The sequence below is a fragment of the Hippoglossus stenolepis genome, chromosome 8 (genome assembly GCF_022539355.2).
Source record: "Hippoglossus stenolepis isolate QCI-W04-F060 chromosome 8, HSTE1.2, whole genome shotgun sequence".
Classification (NCBI taxonomy): domain Eukaryota; kingdom Metazoa; phylum Chordata; class Actinopteri; order Pleuronectiformes; family Pleuronectidae; genus Hippoglossus; species Hippoglossus stenolepis.
In genome coordinates this window covers 17,180,316-17,201,189 of record NC_061490.1, presented here as the reverse complement: position 1 = coordinate 17,201,189, position 20,874 = coordinate 17,180,316, and the positions used below count along the sequence as shown (strand labels likewise).

Here is a 20,874-nt window from a genome sequence, read left to right as displayed (position 1 = left end):
CAACTTCCGTTCCGTTGCAGAGGGGCATGACGGGATATGTAGTGCATGCGTCGTGCCCTATAAATAAAATGAGACTTCCTGTAACGTTCTCTTTACTGCTCCAGCCTGAGCGAGACAGGTACGACCAGCGGCCTCCTGCTGCACAGCTACACAGAAACACGACTTTAGAAGTATTTTAATATATGGAAGTTAGTGAGTAGTACAGGGAAGATGGTGTACTTAGCAGAATGCGTATTTTAAACCGCTCGCTTTGTATTTCGTGATTGTTTGATAGAGGGAAAGGCAAAGTGGGCTAAGCTAACGTTAGCTTCTACCGGTGTGAAACGTGGTGGTGCTGCGGCCTGGTCTCATGGCTGATAGTTTGCGGGCTTCTAACGCTTATTCACACCATTTCTACACGTCCTTAATACACTTAATGTGTTCTTTGTAGTAGTGTTAACTCAAACTTGCGTGTTTCATTACTCACGATCTCAGCGCTTCCGACATTAAGCTAGGTAATCGGGTAGTTTTAAGTCGATCCATTTACCTTCTTCTGACGCTGATAAACTTTTGATGTTTTCTTACCATATCACTTAGTTAAACATGCTTCAGTTTACAGAGTAGTCAAATGTTTGTAAGTTAAGTAAGATCTTTAGTTCATTCAGTATGGAAGACATTTAGATTTAAAGATCAGGTTATGATTACAACTCATTTGGCAGAATTACTCACAGGGTATTCACTCGCATAGCGTCTTAATGTTTCTACTGTGGCTAACTTGGTGTCTGATGTCCTCGTGTTGCAGGCACTTCTAAGCCGCCATGCCCGTTGCCAGGAGTTGGGTTTGTCGCAAGACTTATGTCACCCCCCGCCGTCCCTTCGAGAAGTCCCGTCTCGACCAGGAGTTGAAACTCATTGGTATGCTGTGATTTTATTGACTAACACTACGTGATTTAAGTATTAAAGCTCTATTTTTCCTTATTTGCTCAATTTGTCTTTACTGAAGTTGCAATCTGTTCTCCTCCCCAGGCGAGTATGGTCTGAGGAACAAGCGTGAGGTGTGGAGGGTCAAGTTCACCCTGGCCAAGATCCGCAAAGCTGCCAGAGAGCTGCTGACTCTGGACGAGAAGGAACCCAAGCGTCTGTTTGAAGGTAAACTAACAAGTCCACATTACATTTATCATTAGGTTGGCCGATGATTACATAATCAACTGTCAGACTCTCTATGGTGTCAAGAATTCCTCGTGAATGAGGCCAAAACTGTAAATTTAAGTACCATACACCAAATGTCTTTGGAACTGTAAGTCAATGGCGTCTCTGTGGTTTTCCAGGTAATGCTTTGCTCAGGCGTCTGGTGAGGATCGGTGTGCTGGATGAGGGTAAGATGAAGCTCGATTACATCCTGGGCCTGAAGGTCGAAGATTTCTTGGAGAGGAGGCTGCAGACACAGGTCTTCAAGCTCGGGCTCGCCAAGAGCATCCACCATGCCCGTGTCCTCATCCGCCAGAGGCACATCCGGTAAGCTTCAAAGCTCCTGCAGATCAAATGGCAAACATAAAAGGTGTAAAGTCTTCTGGGGGACTCACAAGAAACTCTTGCTGCTTCCTGTTCCATCAGAGGACCGCCAGCTTGTAACACTGTCCCATGAGGTCAGATAAGCATTTCAGTAAGGTCAATTCGGTATCAAAACCGTATACCTTGTCAATAGACATTGCCCAGAGCCAATCCTGCTCCCGAGGGCTCAGACTGTGCCTCTGTGGTGTTGTGGCTGTCAGGTAAGGTACGGGGGATTGCACCTCGGGCAATTGTAGTGCTCATTTTATACCCTTCGATGTAAACAGGCTGATTAAGATGTGTTAAGATTTTCTGTCATAGTCCTTGTAAATCAACCCGGCAGTAAAAGATGATAGATTGCATTAGATGGTAAATGCTTGAGACTAAAGTTGGTTGAGTTAGTTTGTCCCTTTGTCGTCCAATTAAATGTTTTCTTTTCTGTCTTGGCAGTGTGCGCAAGCAGGTGGTGAACATCCCCTCCTTCGTGGTGCGCCTGGACAGCCAGAAGCACATCGACTTCTCCCTGAGGTCGCCATACGGTGGCGGACGCCCAGGCCGCGTCAAGAGAAAGAACGCCAAGAAGGGCCAGGGTGGAGCTGGAGGAGCTGACGATGAGGAGGAGGATTAAGAAGGATCTTCTCAGTGTTGAAACTTCCTGTTTTCAATAAAAAATATTTGGTCTGACCAGAAAACTGACTTGTGTCTTGTTTTTCAATAGTTATAAATTATATATTTGCTAATTCTTTGTACCATGAGTGCAGATCTATATGAAGTCTGTATGTAGAGAGCAAGTTGCTTCAAAAATGTTTTGACTTGTGTCTGGATTTTAATAGTGATAAATTATATATTTTGACATTTCTTTGTACCATGAGTGCAGGTCTATATGAAGTTCGTATGTAGAGGGGCAGTGGCTTAAAAAATGTTGCTTGCACAGCATGTTACCCGTAATGTCAGAATGCTGAGGTCCACACCCCTGCAGTAGAAGTAGTACCGTCCTGGTGCACCATGCGGCGTCATCTTCCCTCGACCCGGAAGTAAAGGCACTAGATGTTAGCAGGACTCGGCGTTGTGGATGTTAAAGCTCATCTGGTGACTGGAGTCCTCTGACCGGAGAGATTTAACACTCGTGAGTGATCGAAAGTTTAACGGCTTGTTAATATAACTTAGTGTCTAAAGTAGCAAGTGAGTTTTGTATGAGCACGTTTTAACGGTAAATACAGACCTGGGTAAACCTCCGCTCTTTCTACTCCGCCCGGTGTCATGTAGATTTCTGTTTAAAGCAGAAACAGAGCAGCCTTTGATCGACATGTTCGTAAACGGCGAATCTATTTAATAGAAACATTTCTACTGCTAAATGACAAAACCTTGGCTGCTTTGTTATATAAAAGTAGCTCTGACCTGTTATGTAATGTTTCTGTTTTAACGTCTTCATGAACCTTTTTGTAATTCACCGTCCACAACCAGCACTGCTTCGGGTTTCATGCTCCTTCCGGGATGTTGCATTAACCGTGGTGGTGTTTTCACTTCACACTAGGACACGTTGTGAAATACAACCTGAAGATTTCTCAAATGTTGCTGCTCAAAACTTAATCACTTCTTTCTGAGCTAACACTGAAAAGAGGAAACACAGATAAATGGCAGATCAAAGAAATCAGATTACCTTTATTTGTATTGCACTTATCTAAACAAGGTTACAAAGTGCTTCTCAAAATACTAAAATGGTTTGGTATATAACTGTATTAAAACACGAAAGGAAGGAAATATTGCACTGTTAATACAACTCAGCTACCGTGCAGCTTTGGGGACATCTCCAATTTAAGGTTTTACTTTAAGAAACAAATGTTGCAGCAGCTCAACTAATGAGATATTGTCGAACACAGTTTCGTTTATGGAGCCGTTTGAAGCCCAAAGTCAACTGATCCAATCATTTACAAAGTAGGATTAAAAGAACTTTAAAAAATCATTATTCATTTGTGCAACCGAACAGATTCAAATGACTTTGAGTTTGTTGATCTGAATTGGAAACTACTGGATTAAACTATATATAAAGTAGTTGTTAGAATGAACTTTCAGATATCAGGCATGGGGGTAAAGTACTTTTAGTTTTGATAATACAATACTTTCATTGAAGTGTACTTTTGTGTTTAGGCCTTTTACCACTGATATTTTTAATTAGGTTGTATTTTTCTCCCTCCACGGATTCCATCCAAAAGTAGGGCACAGGTAACATTTCTTATATTCCATAAATGATTCATATATAAACTCTGTTGTATTTCTTGTAGATATGATTAAATGTAGGATCCTTTACTCTGTTAAACCTCACATTGACTAAATTCAAACTCTAGTCTCTACAGTCTCATAGTTGGATGTTCTTCTTACAAACCCCTCAGGCCTTATTTCTTCACATTATAACTTCATTTAAACACAGCGCTTTCTCTTTATATGGAGATGTTATGGGAAAAGTTTTACCTGCAATTTGCAATATTATCTGAACCAGCACAAACACCCCTTTGAATTATTTGCTTCACCAAGGCAGTGGGTCATTTGCTGCCAGTATTACAATGTGTTGTATTGACTCGTCATATTTGCATTTTTTTCCATATGCATAAGTTTGGAGTGAGTCGTGTTCCTGTGCCGGCAGAGCCATGTCTCCCGATGAGCTGGTGTACTTGGGGATTCTCGCTGCCTCCATCCCAGCTGGATTCCTCTTCCGTTACCTCAGTGGGTATTTTGTTCAAGAGTGGAAAATATGTCATTTTTCTTTGTTTCCTTTTCTGTTCAATGGAAATCAGCATCTGAAATGAAATGGATGATTGTACGACCTCTGTCTAGAGTGTGAACACGTGTGAATCCCCACACACCTCACCAGCATTTTAAACCTCTGTTGATGAACCTGTTGTATTTGGGTTCCACCTGCTTTGATCGACAGTAAATTCAAAAGCAGTTAAAAGCAGTGAGAATTTCAAATGTAAATGTTTGGTATTTATATAGCGCTTTTCTAGTCTTGCTGACCACTCAAAGCTCTTTACAGTACAGTTTTTTACATTCACCCATTCACACACACATTCATACAGTGCATCTATTAGCAGCACTTTGTTGTTCTATGAGGGGCAATTCGGGGTTCAGCATCTTCGGCATCAAGATGGGGAAGACTGGGGATCGAACTGCCGACCTTCAGGTTGGCGGACGACCACTCTACCCCTCAGCCACAGCCGCCCCACAATTTCACACTGTTCCCTCCTCTTCCTGTATGTGGTTTGATTGTGTAACTTTGCTTTGATCTCAGGTCCGCCAGGGAAGCAGGGGGCAGCTCTTCTCCTGGGCCTCTCCATCACCATCGCCACCTGCAACATCCACACACTCCACTCTCTGGTGACGGTGATTGGAACATGGATCATTATAAAGAGCAGCTGGAGGTGAGTGATTAACATGTTTACAGAATTCATTTTCACTACATGTCACTGTTTGCGCAAAAGTCAGGATCTGCAGCATACAGCTACTTTTAGTATTGATTAATGTTATTATTGCTAATTGTTTGAGAACATGTATTAATTGAGAAGTCTATAAAGTTTATGAATTGTCAAAAAACTGTTCCCTCATAATTTTTCAGGGCCTAATACAATGTCGTGAAGTTGCTTGTTTTACCCTAACAGCAGTCCAATATCCAAAGATAAACAATTTACCATTACTGAAAAGCAGCATGTTTTAATTTTTTTCATTTTTGATTGAAAGTCACTGAAACGATGAATCCATTATCAAATAGCTGCAGGTAAAAAACATTAAACCACCACTGGTAACCCATGAATTACCGTACTGATTGTTGGACCTTCTATTTCTTCCTTTACTTTTAGCTTTTGTCTACATGTGAATATCTTTGTGTACATATCACATTTATTTTAAATAATTGTGGTTTTTCATGTATAAACAAATAAATAAACTAGAATGTCACTCAGTACAACACTCAAGGCTCAACAACTCCCTTAAATTTCATCAAGTATTAGTTAGACCATAGTCAGTTAAAATGTTGAAAAAAACACTGTGTTAAAGAAAGTGAAAATAATTCCAGTCTTCGCCCCTTTGTCCAACATTATTGGGTTCTTTCTTGGCCCATGTCCCATTCTTCCATCAAATTTCATGGAAACCTGCTTAGTACTTTTTGTAACTGTGCAGACATAACACATGAACTCACTCCTAACTTTTGTCCCGTGTCTACAAGACATGCCCCAGCACTATGTCTCAGCTGGACTTTCCTCTACCTGCTCTTCTTCCGGCTGGTCACCTGGTTCGGTCTCCCCCCACCGACACCTTTCGCCAACGCCGTCCAGCTCCTTCTCACCCTCAAGGTACAGAAACACAGGAGCAGACATCTGCGGATTCCTCTATCAACACGACACAGTGTCTTTACGATCTCTGCGTCTTTGTTGAACTTTTTTTTCTGTCTTTCTGTTTTTACCCCAGATGGTGAGTTTAGCCAATGAGGTGAAAACTTTCCACATGGAGAAGAAAATGGACGTGAGCTCTTTTTCTAAGTCCCCTGTGGTCGGTGGTCTGTCCGAGGAGCCCTCTCTCTACGATATTCTGTCCTATAGCTACTGTTATGTCGGTATAATGACCGGTACGTAGAAATGTCTCTTCAGAATCTTCTCTCTTTTTTCAGTTCAGATGTAAAGTAAATATTTGAATATTGTGCACGATGTTTGTGTGTGAGCTGTTGTTGTTGATCCATTTGCTTTTGCATGAATGTTAACTGTTGTCTCTCTTTGTCTTGCTCTCCGCTTCTTGTCCAATATTGTGTGAGTCCATATTGTCTTCAGTATTATATCTTAACTGCATCCATTTTTAAAATATTTCTCTTTTTGTTTTTTTTCCTCTGTTCTTCAAAAACACCCTCTCTTCGTTTGAACCCCATTGTCCTCCACTTGTTTCCCCCTTGTGTCTTACATTATCACGTTTGTCCATTTGTGTCTGCCACTGTCTTCTCAACACTGCCTTTATCCCTTTATCTCATCGGCCCATCTCGGTAAAGGTCCCTTCTTTCGCTTCCAAACGTACGTTGACTGGCTGACGCAGCCGGCGCCGCTGGCCCTCCCCGGCTTGGCACCGTGCCTGCAGCGGTTGAAGCTGGTTCCGGTCTACGGCGCTCTGTTCCTGGCCGTAAACTCCGTCTTTCCTCTGGCTTATGTTCGCACAGACGACTTCCTGGATCAAAACTATTTCTTCAGGTATTGTGAAAAGGCATTACTGCCCCGATAATGTCTTTTAATAAACATAACAATGTCGGCTATTAGAATTGTTAAACATTTATGTAATCACATCATTTTGGTAATAATTTGATAAAAGATAGATAAAATAGGCATAAAATGAACAGAGTTGTTATTTAGTAATCTGAAGATTTCTCTGTTTTCTCTTTTACCAGGTTGTTCTACATGGTAGCTGTGTTCTTCGTGTTTCGGATGCGTTTCTATGCGGCCTGGTGTGGAGCTGAGGCCGGTTGTATCAGTGCAGGTCTGGGCTGTTATCCAGAAAAGGCGCTGTCCAAACCGGGAGGAGGACCCACACTCAACTACAGGTACATCACCATAGGACTAATAAGTAAATTAAAAGAGTATGTATTAATATTTCCACCTCTGTAAATATAGTAATGCAGTAAAATGTGACTTCATGGCTAACTGACATTTTTTAATGTGTGGAGGTCATGGTTTTGTTACATACATTTTGTATTTATGTCAGTTTCTTCTCTTTTTCTCTATAAAATGTCTTCAGTCCTGATCCCTCAGTTGAAGAAGAATACGACTTCAAAACCATCCAGAACATTGACTGCTACAACACGGACTTCTGTGTGAAGGTCCGACACGGCATGCGTTACTGGAACATGACGGTGCAGTGGTGGCTGCATCACTACATCTACCCCAACTCCCCCTTCAAAGCCTACGCTCTCAAGTGAGGCTGGTTGTGTGCTGCTGGTTGTGTACCACTTAATGGGAGCTGTGTTTCTGGATGACTTTAACATCTCTCCTGTCTTTCTTCGTCTCTCAGGGCGGGCTGGACTATGTTTATCAGCGCCTACTGGCACGGACTACACGTTGGCTACTACTTCTCCTTCCTCACCATCCCCCTGTGCATCGCAGCCGAGTCGGCCATGGAAGCCTCCGTCCGAGCCAAACTGGGTCCTCGTGGCCAGAACATCTTCGACTGGGTCCACTGGTTCTTGAAGATGAGGGCCTACGACTACATGTGCATGGGCTTTGTGCTGCTCCAGGCCTCCGACACTATCAACTACTGGACGTCCATCTACTTCATCATGCACATCATCGCTGTTTGCTGCATAGTAGTGGGCAGGGTGCTGGGGGGAGGGAGAAGGGAAGGGAGGCGAGGGGAAAAGGAGGGGAAAAGAGAGGGAGGGAAAGTAGAAGAAGTGAACGAGAAACCTGGAGAAAAAACAGACTAAAGGCATGATAAAAATAACGAGGTGATGCTTTTTCAGGCATGAGGAGCTATTTTCATCATTTGCACCAACACTCACAACACCAATACGAGTCCAACCAGATTTCCAGTGAGAAAAGTTCAACTCAATTTTATTAAATGCAAATGCGCCGAGTCAGACAAAAATGTCACATGTAAATCGTCGCCACTGGAGACTTTTCATATTCAAGGACTGTGAACACTGGTGGAGGAATGTTTGAGCACAATGAATGTTACTTTTGTATTGTGAGAGGTAACCTGGGCATCTGCCTGTACTTACTGTGTGATTTACTTCAAGATATCATGCTCAGTCCTAAGTGGGTTTGGAGCTGAATCGCTCGTCATTGACAAACCAGTGTAACCATCAGAATTATCTTATGTACTTACCACAACCAACAAATCATTCCAGCAGCACTCAGTATTGTGTTACAGTACGTTTATACTGGAGTAAAGGATGAATGGATAGTGATGGAAAACACATTAGCATGGCATCATCTTGAGGGCTCAGCTGTAATGGCCTGAGTCATAATACCAGTCCCTCTGTAGATAGATAGAAACATCTCTATGTTGCCCCTAAACTAGTCTAGTCTTGGCCAGGAGAAGAGGTCTTCACGTGGAGCCCAAACTTACAGGAATGTTTTGACCTTTAAAGCTAGGGTAAGTAGGCCTGAAGAAGCTAAGAGCAGCATACATTTGCTACCGATTCATTACATTTGGCCATAGACGTCAGCATTTTAAAATTTTTTTCATCTATGGCTTTCAGGACGTGAAGAGGATTTCAACAAATAATGTGTTTAAGTGTTTAAGAGACCAACTTAACAACTTTACCTTTAACCACACACGGCTCGCCGCCGCCCCTCTCCTCCTGGCTTCCAGCTCACCGGGCTGATACAGCCATGCCTTGAACTTCCTAGGCAACTCCACATTTGTTGATTATCCTCAACCAGACGTCTGTTTGCTTTTCAAGCAATTTCAATTGAGGATGTTGTTTTTGTCTGAGCATGTGTGAGTGTAATTTCTAAATTGTATGGAACAAAAAGGATTTTGCTGCTGTTGGCATTTCAAATCAACACCAACAGCAAACAGCCTCAACTAAATTGAGTTTCTAGTTAGATGTAGATGTTGCAGTAATACATGGATTATGGTGCACAGTGGAACTAGTTTGGTCTTGACAGAGCACAGCAAGGTCCAGATTACATCTATATCGCTGCCCAACAACACAAGGACCTCTGTATGTGTTTAGATAAGCTGAAGAATTTTCGGCATTATTATTAGTGGCTAATTATTTCTGTGTAAAATAGTTTTCTCCCCTGATCCTGTGAATCCAAGATGTTTCTCTGTTTGTATTAGATTTTTCCTCTCAGCTCATATCAGGGTATCACATGCACTGACATCTCTATAGCAGTGTTGCATCCAGTGAGGAGAATGCCATGTGAAAAACAGCAACAGTCCATTCACTGCCAAAATGTCTGTACTGCCATCGGGAGACCATTCAGGGTTGGGACCAAACGTTTGATACAAAATGTGGCACGTTAACATCGTATAAGAAAAAGATCCCAACGTCAGGAAAACAGCACAGTTACGTCTGGACGATACAGTGGAATTGATATCACTATGTTAAATACAATGTTTTCCAGTATTGATAAATGTCACATTATTAGAAAATATAGCAAATCACACAAGACTAATCTAAGGTTATACATAAAAAAAAAAGAACAAACTGAAGCAGCAGAAATGTGACGATTTTTGGAACAATATGCTTCTGCCAAAAGACAATTGTTTTTTTAAATGAGCATGACTGAATGCAGAATCAAAACATCATTACATAGATTTTATGTTTTGCTGCTTCCCTTTGTCGTTTCTGTGCCAAGCCTCAACCCTTACAGAAATGCTTTTATTTTATTTGTATTATTATTACAGAGTGATGTTTTGTTTACGTGTCTTTGCCTTCGTATCCTTCACTAACTGTAACACTCCCTGCTCTGTTAGTGTTACATGTGGAATGACCCCACTTCAGCCAGTCCTCACCAATGTTACGTGTCTTTCTTCTCTTTTAAAAGTCTACCTGATGTGGTTGTGATTTAATTATTTGTTCCTTATAAACTTCATGGTGACTTTGTGTAATGCATTAAGATAAAACTTGTGGAAAAAGGCTTCTATTTGTCACATTTTTTCATCTGGAAAATCATTAACTCTGCAGCCTTAGTGAACACAAACACACCTGTGTAGTAACCTCACAACAGAGTTTCAGTGCTTTCTCTCAGCTAAGAGCCAGTGTGTGTAGTTAACTCAAGTGTTTGGACTGGGTCAAGAAATTCCTATTTGTATTTCGACGTGCAAATATAGGACATTTGTGTGTCTGTCTCTCACAAACTGTTAAAAAACGATACATTAAAAGTTTCTACAGCGACAAACCTCTTTTACACACACACAGAAAGTGATATACAACTACAACATTAACATTTTTACAAGCGCAGAATATTAGTTACCCTAATTTGATCCCATAGTTAACCACATCCCTGATAAATTCACATTATTTACTTGTTTGGATTTATATTGTGTTTTTCATTTGTTCACTTGCTGCAATGAATCCAAAATAATCCCTCATGGCTTCCAGTCATGAGACATGTCTATGGTTTCCACAGTAACACTGTTGGTTCAGTGAACACATTAGAACAGCAGTGGTAACTATCTTCCTGGATATAATGGGTTAAAGCACACAAGGAAGTACCTGTGTGCCCAATTACAAAGGGAGTAAAGTCCATGAGGGAAGACGACGGGAAGGATTCCAGGATCAGCTACATTTCCTCATAAGAAGCTGCTTCAACATTTGTTTGATTCTCAGTCTGTTGTTGGTGAAATATTCGATGTTACTGAGGAATAGATTTTTTTTTATGGTAGTTGTGTTGAACTGAATCAGAGAAATGGCCAGTGAACTACAAGACTCAAGTGGAGTGTATGAATACACAGAAGGTTTGTCTTGTTCCTTCGTACATATTAATTTTAAATCTGAATTGACTGACTATCTAAATAATGTCCCTGTTGATATGGAATCACATTCTAATGTGACTGAACTGTCATGATACAAACTTCTGAATCATCTCCTTTTGCTGTTTTCTCTCCTTGGCTGCACTGCTCGCTTACAGGGAGCAGCAGTTACCCTGGTGAGCAGCAGCAGCCGCTGAGGTTACGCAGAGTTTCATCTCAAGACTCAAATCAGAATTACCCTCAGTTCAACTGGAACACAGAGGAGGACGAGGAGGGCACCAGTGGGCCGCCCCGGGACCTCAGGAGCATCCCACTGCCCATGAGTCTGAAAAGAGCTGTGAGGTACCAAAACTACATGTTAAGTTTTAGAGGACTTTTAAGTAGTTTGTTGGATAAAAATCCACTTGAGACATGTTTTAGCAACTTATAAGAATATTAAGGAGAGTATGTAACTTTCCAAGAAATTTCCTGGAAAAATAACTACGTAATTTTGTGGATTACAGGGAAAATATGAATGTTCTTGAAAAAAAAATTTAAACCCAAGTATATAATCATTTGTTCTTTTTGTTTATTATTGGAATCTTAATTTTTAAATAATTGTTGTTCCTTTTTTCCACACATTTGCATGTTCAGCTGTACACTGACAAAATGAACCCCCTGGTTTAATCAGCAATATATTGGAATTCATTAATTTATAATGTATCAACTAAACACTGTTTCTAGTTTCCCTATAACTAGAAATTACTAAGTCTTACAAATAATGAACCTAAATTCCTCCAGAGTCACAGTTAAAACTTGTCCTTTACAGGCAGGTGCAGCAGATGCAGGTTCCCGTGGTTTCCAGTGCTGAGTCTTGGAAACGGAAGAAAACCAAATCTCTGCGTAAACTTGAAGACAACTCCAAACAACTTCTCTATGTTTTCGCACTGTGGAACAAGACTTTGCAAAAGATTGGAGGTACACATTTTTTATTTCTTATAGAAATGAAGGAGCTTGGTTTCAAAAGCTTTTTTCAGATTACAAATCTCACAATGTGTGTACTTTTAGCACATTTAGACTTTCAAACAAACGTGAAAAAGGATACTTGACACATGTAAAACTGTTAAAATAAATCATGCCTCTTGTTCTTCCTCTGCAGGGAACTTTGGAAGTGGTGTCCACTCATACTTTCTTTTCCTGAGATTCTTGGTGGTGCTCAACTTTGTTTCCTTCTTTCTGATCGCTGGATTCGTCCTCGCCCCCAGCATCGTCTTCAGATCTGTTGGCTCCAGCCTCGTTAATAGCACCGGTAATCATGTGTCCAAGATCCAGTTTGGTAGCCCACAACCTTTTGTTTTTAACAAACATTGTGTTTTCATGGTTCTTGATTTCGTTTTTTAAGTTTTGGCTTAGTTCTTTACATTGTAAACAGGAAATGTCCTCACAGTTTGATGCACCAGTTTCTAGGCAACTGGTCGGGGTGATTGTAGAGTCCATGGTATCATTCAGGGGTTTTTACTCAGGATTAAATAAGAAAGATTCCTCAGGTGCAAGATCCCAAAACACTGGAGAAAAATGTAACTATCAGAAGTTTATTATTCACTTAAAATATAGAGGATACAATAGACCTTTTTCACTGCAGTTGGAAAAAAAACATTTTAGGAATGAAAGCCATTTGATTTTTCTAAACTGTAAAAGGAAATCTAGATTGAGTTACTCTTAAAACCGTAGGCCTAAAATAAAAGGCTGGTTCATTCAGAGAGGTGCAGAAGAACCTGTAGTAATAATAATGTTTTTGTGTTTTGCAGGTCCAGCTGAATGTATGGAGTATAACCCTAATCCTAAAGTCTCGGTGTTCTATCAATATTTCCTTGATTTACTGTCGGGAACGGTGAGAAACTGCAGCATGTGAACCGCTGAACATGATTCTTCACACTTTTCACATATAAGAGCTTGGACTCTCCATGACAAAACCTGGATTTAAGAAACACTGAGGTCTGTGACTTGTTTTGGATAAAACACTCCAGGAAGAAACTGCTTACATCAAAGAAATAGTCCAACACTTAGCTATTAGCTATTTGTGGACCCACAGACTATTGCTTTTTGTTTGTCTCCATATTTGGAGCTGGAGACATGGATAGACATGAGAGTGGTGTTGATTCTCACATCTAAGTCTCAGCAAGAAAGCAAATAAACAAATAATAAAGTGCTCTTTATTCTAATCATTCAATCTGGCATCTGTGACTATTGTCTTATGAGTGCACACATAAATATATGTGGTTATAAAGTTAAAAATACCAGATACTGTACATAACAGAATGAAATAGATTGGAGCTGAAGTGTACATTTTAAAATAAAAGTTAATAAAGTAAGTTATCAAAATGATAGCAGGCTCCACCCTTACCCTTTAAACAAAACTGAGAGTTACTCATCGTACCAGTTTTTAAAATCATCCCCATCTACCATCAGAAATACAGTGGACATGACCTCAGTGACCCAATAGTGGCTGTAGGCTCCTCCTCCTTTATCTTCTGCTGATGAAAGTAAACATAAACCACATCCCATGTATATTTAAGTACATCAGAGTTTCTGATCCTCTCCTCTTTGCTCAGGGTTTTATGGAGTATTCCTACCTGTTTTACGGCTACTACAGCAACACACTGGTGGAGAACAAGAACGTCACCTACAACATTCCCCTGGCCTACGTCCTGACTGCCGCGTTCTACTTCGCCTTCTGTCTCATTTGTATCATAGCACGGTGAGTCCTACAAACATGTTCACATTCAGCATCAACAATCAGTATGTGGTGTGTGTGTGTGTGTCTGAGTGTGTTCGTGTAGCGTCTCAGTGAAGGGTCAGTGCCTGAGTCGAGCTTTCAGTGCATCCTCCCCTCCCACACAGCATGGGGAGTAACGCTCGGGTTGCCGTGGCAACGGGAGGCAGCACCATGGGCAGCTACAGCATGATCGTGTTCACCGGCTGGGACTACAGTTGCCTGAGAGACCAAGATACCAAACTGAAGCAGAAAAACATCCACTACCGGCTGCAGGTCAGAGGGGATCTGTCCCACTTAGCAAGAATTAGGGCAGAAGAAGAGAAACGTGACCGACATGTGTCAGTTTATCTCTCTGCAGTTTTACACAGTAGTTATTAACCCCTCCCCTCCCCTCTGTACTCTCTGTCTCCGTCAGGTGGATCTGGAGGAGGAGAGATTAAAGAAACGGGCAGCTGCTCTGACCTTGTGTCAAAAAGTTGTTCTATACTCTCTACGTATTTTTTTGCATTTGGTTGCTTTTGGGCTCATTATAGGAGCCTTCTACGGCATCTCTCTGGCCGCCAACTTCAGCCAGGTAAATCATGTTAGAGCCAAGAGGTGATGCTTATGTTGTCTTGTTCAACTCTTACGTGACATGTCAGCTCCCGTATCATCCAAACAGCAAAATATCCAGGTGCAAGGGATCCTGGGTTTGGTCTATGAGTATCTTCCCTCCATCGTCATCACCACTGGGAACTTCGTGGTGCCTCTGCTGTGTGACCAGATCGCCCTAATAGAGAACTACTCCCCCAGCACCACTGTCATAGTGGCACTACTAAGGTTTGCACTGGGGTTTCTATGGGATAATCGTATATAGATTTAGGCTGAAGAATCTCTAACTCAAGTAATCTTAGTATGAGAACAGTGGATAGTCATTTTGTTCTCCTCGTCCAGGGCCGTGTTCCTGCGTCTTGTGAGTCTGGGAGTTCTCCTCTTCACCCTGTGGCGTCAGATCACCTGCGATGGGAACATAGATGGTGTAGATTGTACACTGTGCCAGTACAACTATGATTTATACCCAGTAAGTATAACACTTGACAGCCTTTGAGTGCATGCTTGTGTTTTTCAAAGATGCTTTTTTTTAACTAATAGGATCGAATGAGTCGCACCAAGCCAAAACAAGTACCGGCACTTTAAGACGAAACCCAGAGGGAACACTTAAAATAAGAAACATGATGAAATTCTGCAGTTTGAGATGAGACATTTTCTAATCCAACTTGTTATGTGTTGACAATACAATGAACAATAAAATAAATTGAGAAAATGTTTAAAAATAAAATAGATAGGGTTAGGGGGGGTTAGGGTTAGGGTTAACCCCCTAACCCTAAATAAAGGAGGTAGATTTAATCAAATGGATTAAGAGAATGCTCAACTAAACCATTCTTAAGATTTTTTTTGTAATATATTAAGTAATTCTGCAAGAAACAAGTAAATCTGCTACTGTCTAATAAGTCATATATCAGTGATAGAATTATTTTTTTGCCCAACAAGCTTTTCATTAACTCATGATGATAGTAGCTGACTGCCTCATGTCCTGACACTGGAGAATTTAATAAAATACTCTGAGGATTCAATAAAATCTTGTATGTATGCTACTGTAGATAAACGTAGTCAGAAGGTAACATGACTACCTAGGATGACATACTCCTTATTTGGTGCACACATGCACATTGACAGACACGTGTTTTACATGTTTGTCTCATGCTGTAGTGCTGGGAAACACGTATCGGACAGGAGATGTACAAACTGACACTATTTGACCTCCTCATCAACATCGCCGTGCTCGTCCTGGTGGAGTTTCCTCGCAGGTAAAAATCTATATGTGAAAAATGTATCTACAGGCTGTGTTGACAGTAAGTTGTTTAGTTATGTGACTGTGTTTTTGTGTGTGTCAGGATGGTGGTGGACAACTGGTCCTGTAAGCTGGCCCAGTTGGTGGGTCGGCAGGAGTTTGATGTTCCCTCCAACGTGCTCGGCCTTGTTTATGGTCAGACTGCTGTTTGGACTGGGACTCTTTTTTGCCCTCTGCTGCCGCTCATCAATACCATCAAGTTCATCATCATCTTCTACTGCAAGAAGGTGAAGATGTTGCTGTAAAAACATGTCACACAATTCCACTTGGTTTTGTCCCTAAAATTGTCTCATGTCTCAACATCACCGTCCCCCCTCAGATCACGCTCTTCTATAACTGCCGACCAGCACACAAGACGTTTCGCTCCACCACCTCCACCTTCTTTTTCCTGGTGGTCCTGCTGTTCGGCTGGGGCCTGGCCACAGTTGTTATGGTTTATAGTCTGGCTGAGTGAGTGCTGATTGCTGCATTGTTCTCTCTAACAAATATAACAGAGGCTCTTTTTGATTAGGGAGATTCTTTGTTTATGGATGATGTATTTCCATGATGTATTACATTGTTGAAGAGAAATGTTTCCCTCTGTCCTCCCAGGATTCGTCCGTCTTTGGGTTGTGGTCCTTTCCGTTTCTTCCCCAACATGTGGTCAGTTGTCCCGACGTCTTTCTACAACCTCACTGAAACTACACAGGAGTTCCTCTTCTTCATTGGCTCCCAGTCGTTCTCCATCCCTCTGTTTGCATTATCATGGTGAGTAAATTTGTTCTTTCTGCAGGATTATTACTGTGGAATAAACAGAACTGTATTTAACCCTAAATGTTGATTTAAGCCTATAATTTACAGGCAAACTATGTGGTCCTTCATTTTCCATTTTATGAAGTTGAATCCTGTCTCATTTCTCCCTGACAGTGTGCTGATGTGTTATTTCATAGCCTTGGCCTCTGTCTATGGGAATAGTGTTGCTCTTCTAAGAGCGCAGCTAAAACTGGTAAGTAATTAGCATTAACATTTATAGGGCACTCTAAAGTAAAGACTTACATGGTCTTAAACTGTGATCATAAGCAGGCTGGCCAACGTGACTTCCTAATACTCACAGGCATTCAGTTTTACTTATACTGTGTTTGACTTTCAGGAGGGCCGTGACAAGCAGTTCTTGGTCAAGCAGATCGAGCAGCTGGGTCGACAGCTTCACATACCCACACATAATGCAGGAGTACAAGACTGAACATATGGAAGAATATTTGGTTCCTTCAACCTTTTTTCACTGTCTTCAAAACTGTTTTGGTCATTGACACTTCTGTTCTGTTTTGCCAAAACAGTTTCTCTGTGCTCATGATAAACCGGGGTTTAAGGTGTTTTCTGGCAATGTACGTGTGAAATTTTTCTAACCGAGTAATTTCATTTTTGTATGGAAAAACCTTATCAGACACAATTTATCGTTCAAAGTTGAGTATTTTTCATACATGTGTCTGAAAATGTCTGGATCAGAGCTTTAGAAATGAAACAAGGGGAGACATCTGAAAGCACCGAATGCACCTGCATGCACTCCTTATGTTTAAAATCTGTGTCTTTCAATGCTGACTGGGTTTTAGCTGATAATCCTGCAACGAGATTATTGAAATTAAAATCCTGTGGTCCTTAACAGATCAAAATCAAGATGTCTATTTTGAGAAAACATATGCGGTTAGGTTATTTACGTGCAGTGAAAACAGTTTATTATAAAATGATTGTATTATATGTATTATTATAAATTATTACAAAAGTTTCACCACTTGTGTCTGTCCTTTGAAAATAGATTTTTATGTTTTTGTTTCCTCTTTACATAATAAAATAATAACAGGAGGTACAGCGACCTCTAGTGTCAAACTCACGGTGCTGCACCACTATGTAGTGTTTACTTCCTGTTGGGCTCAACTAGTTCCTGTCTGCCAGCTGTGAGTAACATCAGCTCTTCTCTCTGCGACAATATCTGCGTTTGAATTTGTTTTAAGATAAAAAATGGTTGAAGTGACGCGTTTGTTGTGAATGTGAAAGTTAAATGTTTAAGGTCGAAGCTGCGCAGTTACGTGTGTAGTGTAAGTTGGGAGGTAGCAAACATTGGCTAACGTTAGCTTAGCCGTAGCCAGCCGACTGACAGCAACACTGTGTGTATCGGTGTTGTCAGTTAGCAGCTTTGCTAACTCCCCGCCTTCCCTCAGGTGTTACGGTCACCGGGAACTGTGTTCCCCCTGTTTCCTCCGCCCGTTCCGGCTTCAGTCGACGCTAGCCTCTCTGAGCTAGCTAACCGCTAACGTGCAGCATCAGCAGTCGTCAAGGCAACCATGAACATCCTCCCGAAGAAGAGCTGGCACGTGCGAAACAAGGACAACGTCGCGCGCGTGCGGAAGGACGAGGCCGAGGCTGCTGAGGAGGAGCGCGAGGCCAAGAAGCGCGTGGAGCGTGCGGAGCAGGAGGTGATCGATCAATCAATCAATCAATCAACCAACCAATCAATCAATCAATCTTTATCCGTGCAGCAGGTTATAGTTAATAAAGGTTCATGCATTTCAAAGGGCAGACTGCATTACAATAGTCTGGTTCTTAAAGTGTGCACGAGTTTCTTTGTGTTGCTCAGACACTTATTTTTGAGATGGTCATTTGTAGATTGACACGAGCGCTGATACTGAGTCAAAAGTGTATTTTTAAATAAAGCTTTTAATCAATTAGTTCATCAACAGACAATGAGTTGGCAGCAACTTTTATAACCGATTTAAGATGAGATAAGATAAAACTGTATTGATCCAGACACCGGGGATATTCAGTTGTTACAGCAGCAGGCAGGTCAGGATGGGGTAGATGGGGAATAAACAGCATCACAAACTGCAGCCGTCAAAGTTACGGTAATAGATACTGTCGTAAAGATGGTGATTTAGTTATATTTAAGCAGTGAGGTCAGCGTTAGTGTAGGTGTTGTATTGGACTACATTATAGTGAGTGTTTATAATGTTCAGTCAAATATTACTTTAACATTATTATAAATACCCAAATATGTAAAAAGGATTGAAGACAATGCAAACACCTCTCAAAATAATGTCCCCCCTATTTAAAAAAAACACAAATAGCAGGATTAACGTCTCCTTTTTTTAAGCTTAGAGTAAATCAATAACACAACAGTAAAAGAAAGTTAATAACAATTCCTCCTCACAGGCACGTACAGAATATCTAAGAAGAAAGTCCCGAGCTGCTCTTCAGTCAGAAGGATTACAGCCAGATGATGGTGTTGATGAACCGAGTGGAGGAAGTGGAGTTCTGGAGCATCTCAATCTGTTTCCTCTGGAAGATTCCTCAGACAAGAAAGGGAATAAAGATTACCTCAAAGAAAAGAAAGATGAACAGGTGATGGGGCTAAAATGTCTTTCACTCTCCTCTGACATGATTTATTCATTATTTTGATACTGTTTCTTCCTTTACACTGAAGCAATAATCAGGGTAACCCGTTTGTTGTTTACATTCTGAGTCTGCAACACCCAATTTGTGTTCCTTGTTTTTCCCCAGGAGAAGCAGGAGCGTGCCATCGGCTTGCTGGTGTCTCTCGGACCCCAGCCTGGGTCTGAGGTCACTCCATGGTACCTGAAAACGGGTCAAGAAAAAGAAGAAAAGAAAGAAACAGAAAAGAGAAAGGCAGTAAGTGAAGAGGAGAAAGAGAAGAAGGATCGTAGACTGAAGGATAGTTTGGATCCTTTGAAAGATATGAAAAAACTTATGGCTGTAAAAGACAAAAAAGGACACAAGAGTAAGAAAAGGCTAAACCGATACCAGGGGGAAAAGATGAGCACTGGAGAGAGGTAAGAATATGAATATTGCTTTTCTGGGTATTTTTTAATCACCTGAATTTTTATCTTGCTTTTAACTACTTATAATATCATAAACATTATTATATTCAATAAGTATTTAGCCCAGTTATTTAGAATATGAACGTTTTCCAAATGACTTTTCTGTTTTTGTTGTCATCCTTCTCTGAATCTCAACTCTACATAAATGCTGAACACTTCTTGTCATCAGTTCTTCTCCGGAACCATTGGGGATGTGAATGTGATGTTGTGGAGAGTGTCAACATGGAGCATTAACATAATGTCTTTTCTGTCGTGTCCAGCTCCATAGAACGATTACGTGCTGAGCGTTTACGGAGGGAGGTTGAAGAAAGGAGACGAGCCCAGGCCCTGATCGATCAGAAGAGCGGCAAAGGAAAGGACAAGGAGGCTGGGAGGGAGCTGAATGAAAGGGAAAGGCCGTACAACACCGCCTTCTTCCCAGAACTGGCCCGAAAGAGACAAAGGCGGGATCGAGACAGCTGGAGAGAGGAGATATTAAAATCATGAACTGTCTTTCCCCAGTTATTTGAGAGTTTGTTTCCATGTGTAGAAACCCAGAGGAAAAGAAGGTAACATGGGAACCCGGGTAAAGAGCCAGATTATCAACATACCTGTAACCTGGTGATACTGATGATGAGGCACCAGATCGTCCATTTTTATTTATTTAAATTCTTGCATCAAAGTCAGAAGTGAGGTTCAGCTGCAACTACCTCTGCCCATGCTGTGTTTTGTTACGTCAGCAGGGCAGATGGTTGCCTTCACGGGGGGCTTGAATCCAGACTGTCAACAAAGAAAACGCTCTGTTAACATGGTTCATATTATAATTATTATTCATTATTCATTATTGTTATGGTCAATATGAAACGTGAAAAGTAAGGTGTGTGTGTGGTGTAAGGTGAGCAAACACAGCGCTCACTGTGTGAACAGTAGTCTCAGTCAAATCATCACACTGTGAAGAGCAGAGCTGAGATGAGTCATGTAGAGAGAAAATTAATCTGCAAATCTAATTTTTTCATTTTTTGGGATCAAAATTATTCATCTCATATTTAAAGATTTGCTGCTTTTCTTTGTCATATATGATAAAAACTTAATCTTGTTGAGTTTTGTAATTTTGGTTGAATAAAACAAACAGTCTCAGAGTGTTGTGACTTTTACAGTCAACAGTTAACCCTAACCCAAGAATAGAGTATTGTTATCTGCAGATATAGGTGAAATCATTCAGTGAACATCCAATGTAAAAGATCATCAAGAGTCATTTTTACCATTTCTGATGTTTAAGTCCCTGTAATCCTCGTGTGTAGCCTCTTCATTTAGTTTGCTGTTATTAAACCGTATGGGACACTTTCAGAGAAAACATGTCACAGCAACAAAAGCAGTTGTGTGAATAGCACTAGCTCGCT

At 41.1% G+C, this 20,874-nt stretch overlaps 4 protein-coding genes across 6 annotated transcripts; all 4 read left to right on the top strand.

Moving 5' to 3' along the window:
* Nucleotides 1-63: 63 nt before the first annotated feature.
* rps9 (ribosomal protein S9) lies at nt 64-2,222 on the top strand. 2 transcript variants are annotated; one of them, XR_004697349.2, is made up of 6 exons: nt 64-118; nt 782-894; nt 1,006-1,128; nt 1,308-1,494; nt 1,594-1,751; nt 1,981-2,222. XR_004697349.2 is itself a non-coding variant. In XM_035163326.1 (5 exons), exons 2-5 carry the CDS (start codon nt 798-800, stop codon nt 2,156-2,158), a joined length of 585 nt encoding a protein of 194 aa, XP_035019217.1. In that variant the 5' UTR covers nt 64-118; nt 782-797; the 3' UTR covers nt 2,159-2,222. The 2 variants fall into 2 exon arrangements, 1 of the variants encoding a protein (XP_035019217.1); XM_035163326.1 differs by lacking the exon at nt 1,594-1,751.
* A 304-nt stretch (nt 2,223-2,526) lies between these two features.
* mboat7 (membrane bound O-acyltransferase domain containing 7) lies at nt 2,527-10,144 on the top strand. Of its 2 annotated transcripts, XM_035163323.2 has the most exons (10): nt 2,542-2,656; nt 3,744-3,753; nt 4,141-4,251; nt 4,817-4,946; nt 5,747-5,873; nt 5,989-6,145; nt 6,557-6,752; nt 6,947-7,099; nt 7,294-7,470; nt 7,567-10,144. In XM_035163323.2, exons 3-10 carry the CDS (start codon nt 4,176-4,178, stop codon nt 7,976-7,978), a joined length of 1,428 nt encoding a protein of 475 aa, XP_035019214.1. In that variant the 5' UTR covers nt 2,542-2,656; nt 3,744-3,753; nt 4,141-4,175; the 3' UTR covers nt 7,979-10,144. The 2 variants fall into 2 exon arrangements, with proteins under 2 accessions (XP_035019213.1, XP_035019214.1); XM_035163322.2 differs by lacking the exon at nt 3,744-3,753 and having other exon boundaries at nt 2,527-2,656.
* A 772-nt stretch (nt 10,145-10,916) lies between these two features.
* Nucleotides 10,917-17,300, top strand: tmc4 (transmembrane channel-like 4). Its single transcript, XM_047340951.1, has 16 exons — nt 10,917-10,969; nt 11,146-11,322; nt 11,789-11,937; nt 12,119-12,268; nt 12,768-12,850; nt 13,572-13,717; nt 13,861-14,008; nt 14,151-14,309; nt 14,397-14,554; nt 14,669-14,795; nt 15,485-15,582; nt 15,670-15,853; nt 15,946-16,076; nt 16,218-16,373; nt 16,533-16,611; nt 16,756-17,300. Exons 1-16 carry the CDS (start codon nt 10,917-10,919, stop codon nt 16,846-16,848), a joined length of 2,091 nt encoding a protein of 696 aa, XP_047196907.1. The 3' UTR covers nt 16,849-17,300.
* Nucleotides 17,301-17,485: 185 nt separating this feature from the next.
* Nucleotides 17,486-20,613, top strand: leng1 (leukocyte receptor cluster (LRC) member 1). The gene is made up of 5 exons (XM_035164197.2): nt 17,486-17,557; nt 17,822-18,076; nt 18,810-18,998; nt 19,158-19,447; nt 19,756-20,613. Exons 2-5 carry the CDS (start codon nt 17,945-17,947, stop codon nt 19,979-19,981), a joined length of 837 nt encoding a protein of 278 aa, XP_035020088.1. The 5' UTR covers nt 17,486-17,557; nt 17,822-17,944; the 3' UTR covers nt 19,982-20,613.
* The last annotated feature ends 261 nt before the right edge of the window (nt 20,614-20,874 follow it).

Excerpts from the sequence above, each read along its gene's own strand:
- tmc4 (XM_047340951.1), top strand. The coding sequence starts at position 10,917 with ATGGCCAGTGAACTACAAGACTCAAGTGGAGTGTATGAATACACAGAA. Across the intron at positions 14,310-14,396 it reads TGGCCGCCAACTTCAGCCAG|CAAAATATCCAGGTGCAAGG; the intron begins GTAAATCATGTT and ends TCATCCAAACAG. Across the intron at positions 15,854-15,945 it reads TCATCTTCTACTGCAAGAAG|ATCACGCTCTTCTATAACTG; the intron begins GTGAAGATGTTG and ends GTCCCCCCTCAG.
- rps9 (XM_035163326.1), top strand. The coding sequence starts at position 798 with ATGCCCGTTGCCAGGAGTTGGGTTTGTCGCAAGACTTATGTCACCCCC. Across the intron at positions 1,129-1,307 it reads ACCCAAGCGTCTGTTTGAAG|GTAATGCTTTGCTCAGGCGT; the intron begins GTAAACTAACAA and ends GTGGTTTTCCAG. Across the intron at positions 1,495-1,980 it reads ATCCGCCAGAGGCACATCCG|TGTGCGCAAGCAGGTGGTGA; the intron begins GTAAGCTTCAAA and ends CTGTCTTGGCAG.
- leng1 (XM_035164197.2), top strand. The coding sequence starts at position 17,945 with ATGAACATCCTCCCGAAGAAGAGCTGGCACGTGCGAAACAAGGACAAC. Across the intron at positions 18,999-19,157 it reads AAGAAAAGAAAGATGAACAG|GAGAAGCAGGAGCGTGCCAT; the intron begins GTGATGGGGCTA and ends GTTTTTCCCCAG. Across the intron at positions 19,448-19,755 it reads AAGATGAGCACTGGAGAGAG|CTCCATAGAACGATTACGTG; the intron begins GTAAGAATATGA and ends TGTCGTGTCCAG.
- mboat7 (XM_035163322.2), top strand. The coding sequence starts at position 4,176 with ATGTCTCCCGATGAGCTGGTGTACTTGGGGATTCTCGCTGCCTCCATC. Across the intron at positions 4,252-4,816 it reads ATTCCTCTTCCGTTACCTCA|GTCCGCCAGGGAAGCAGGGG; the intron begins GTGGGTATTTTG and ends CTTTGATCTCAG. Across the intron at positions 6,146-6,556 it reads TTATGTCGGTATAATGACCG|GTCCCTTCTTTCGCTTCCAA; the intron begins GTACGTAGAAAT and ends ATCTCGGTAAAG.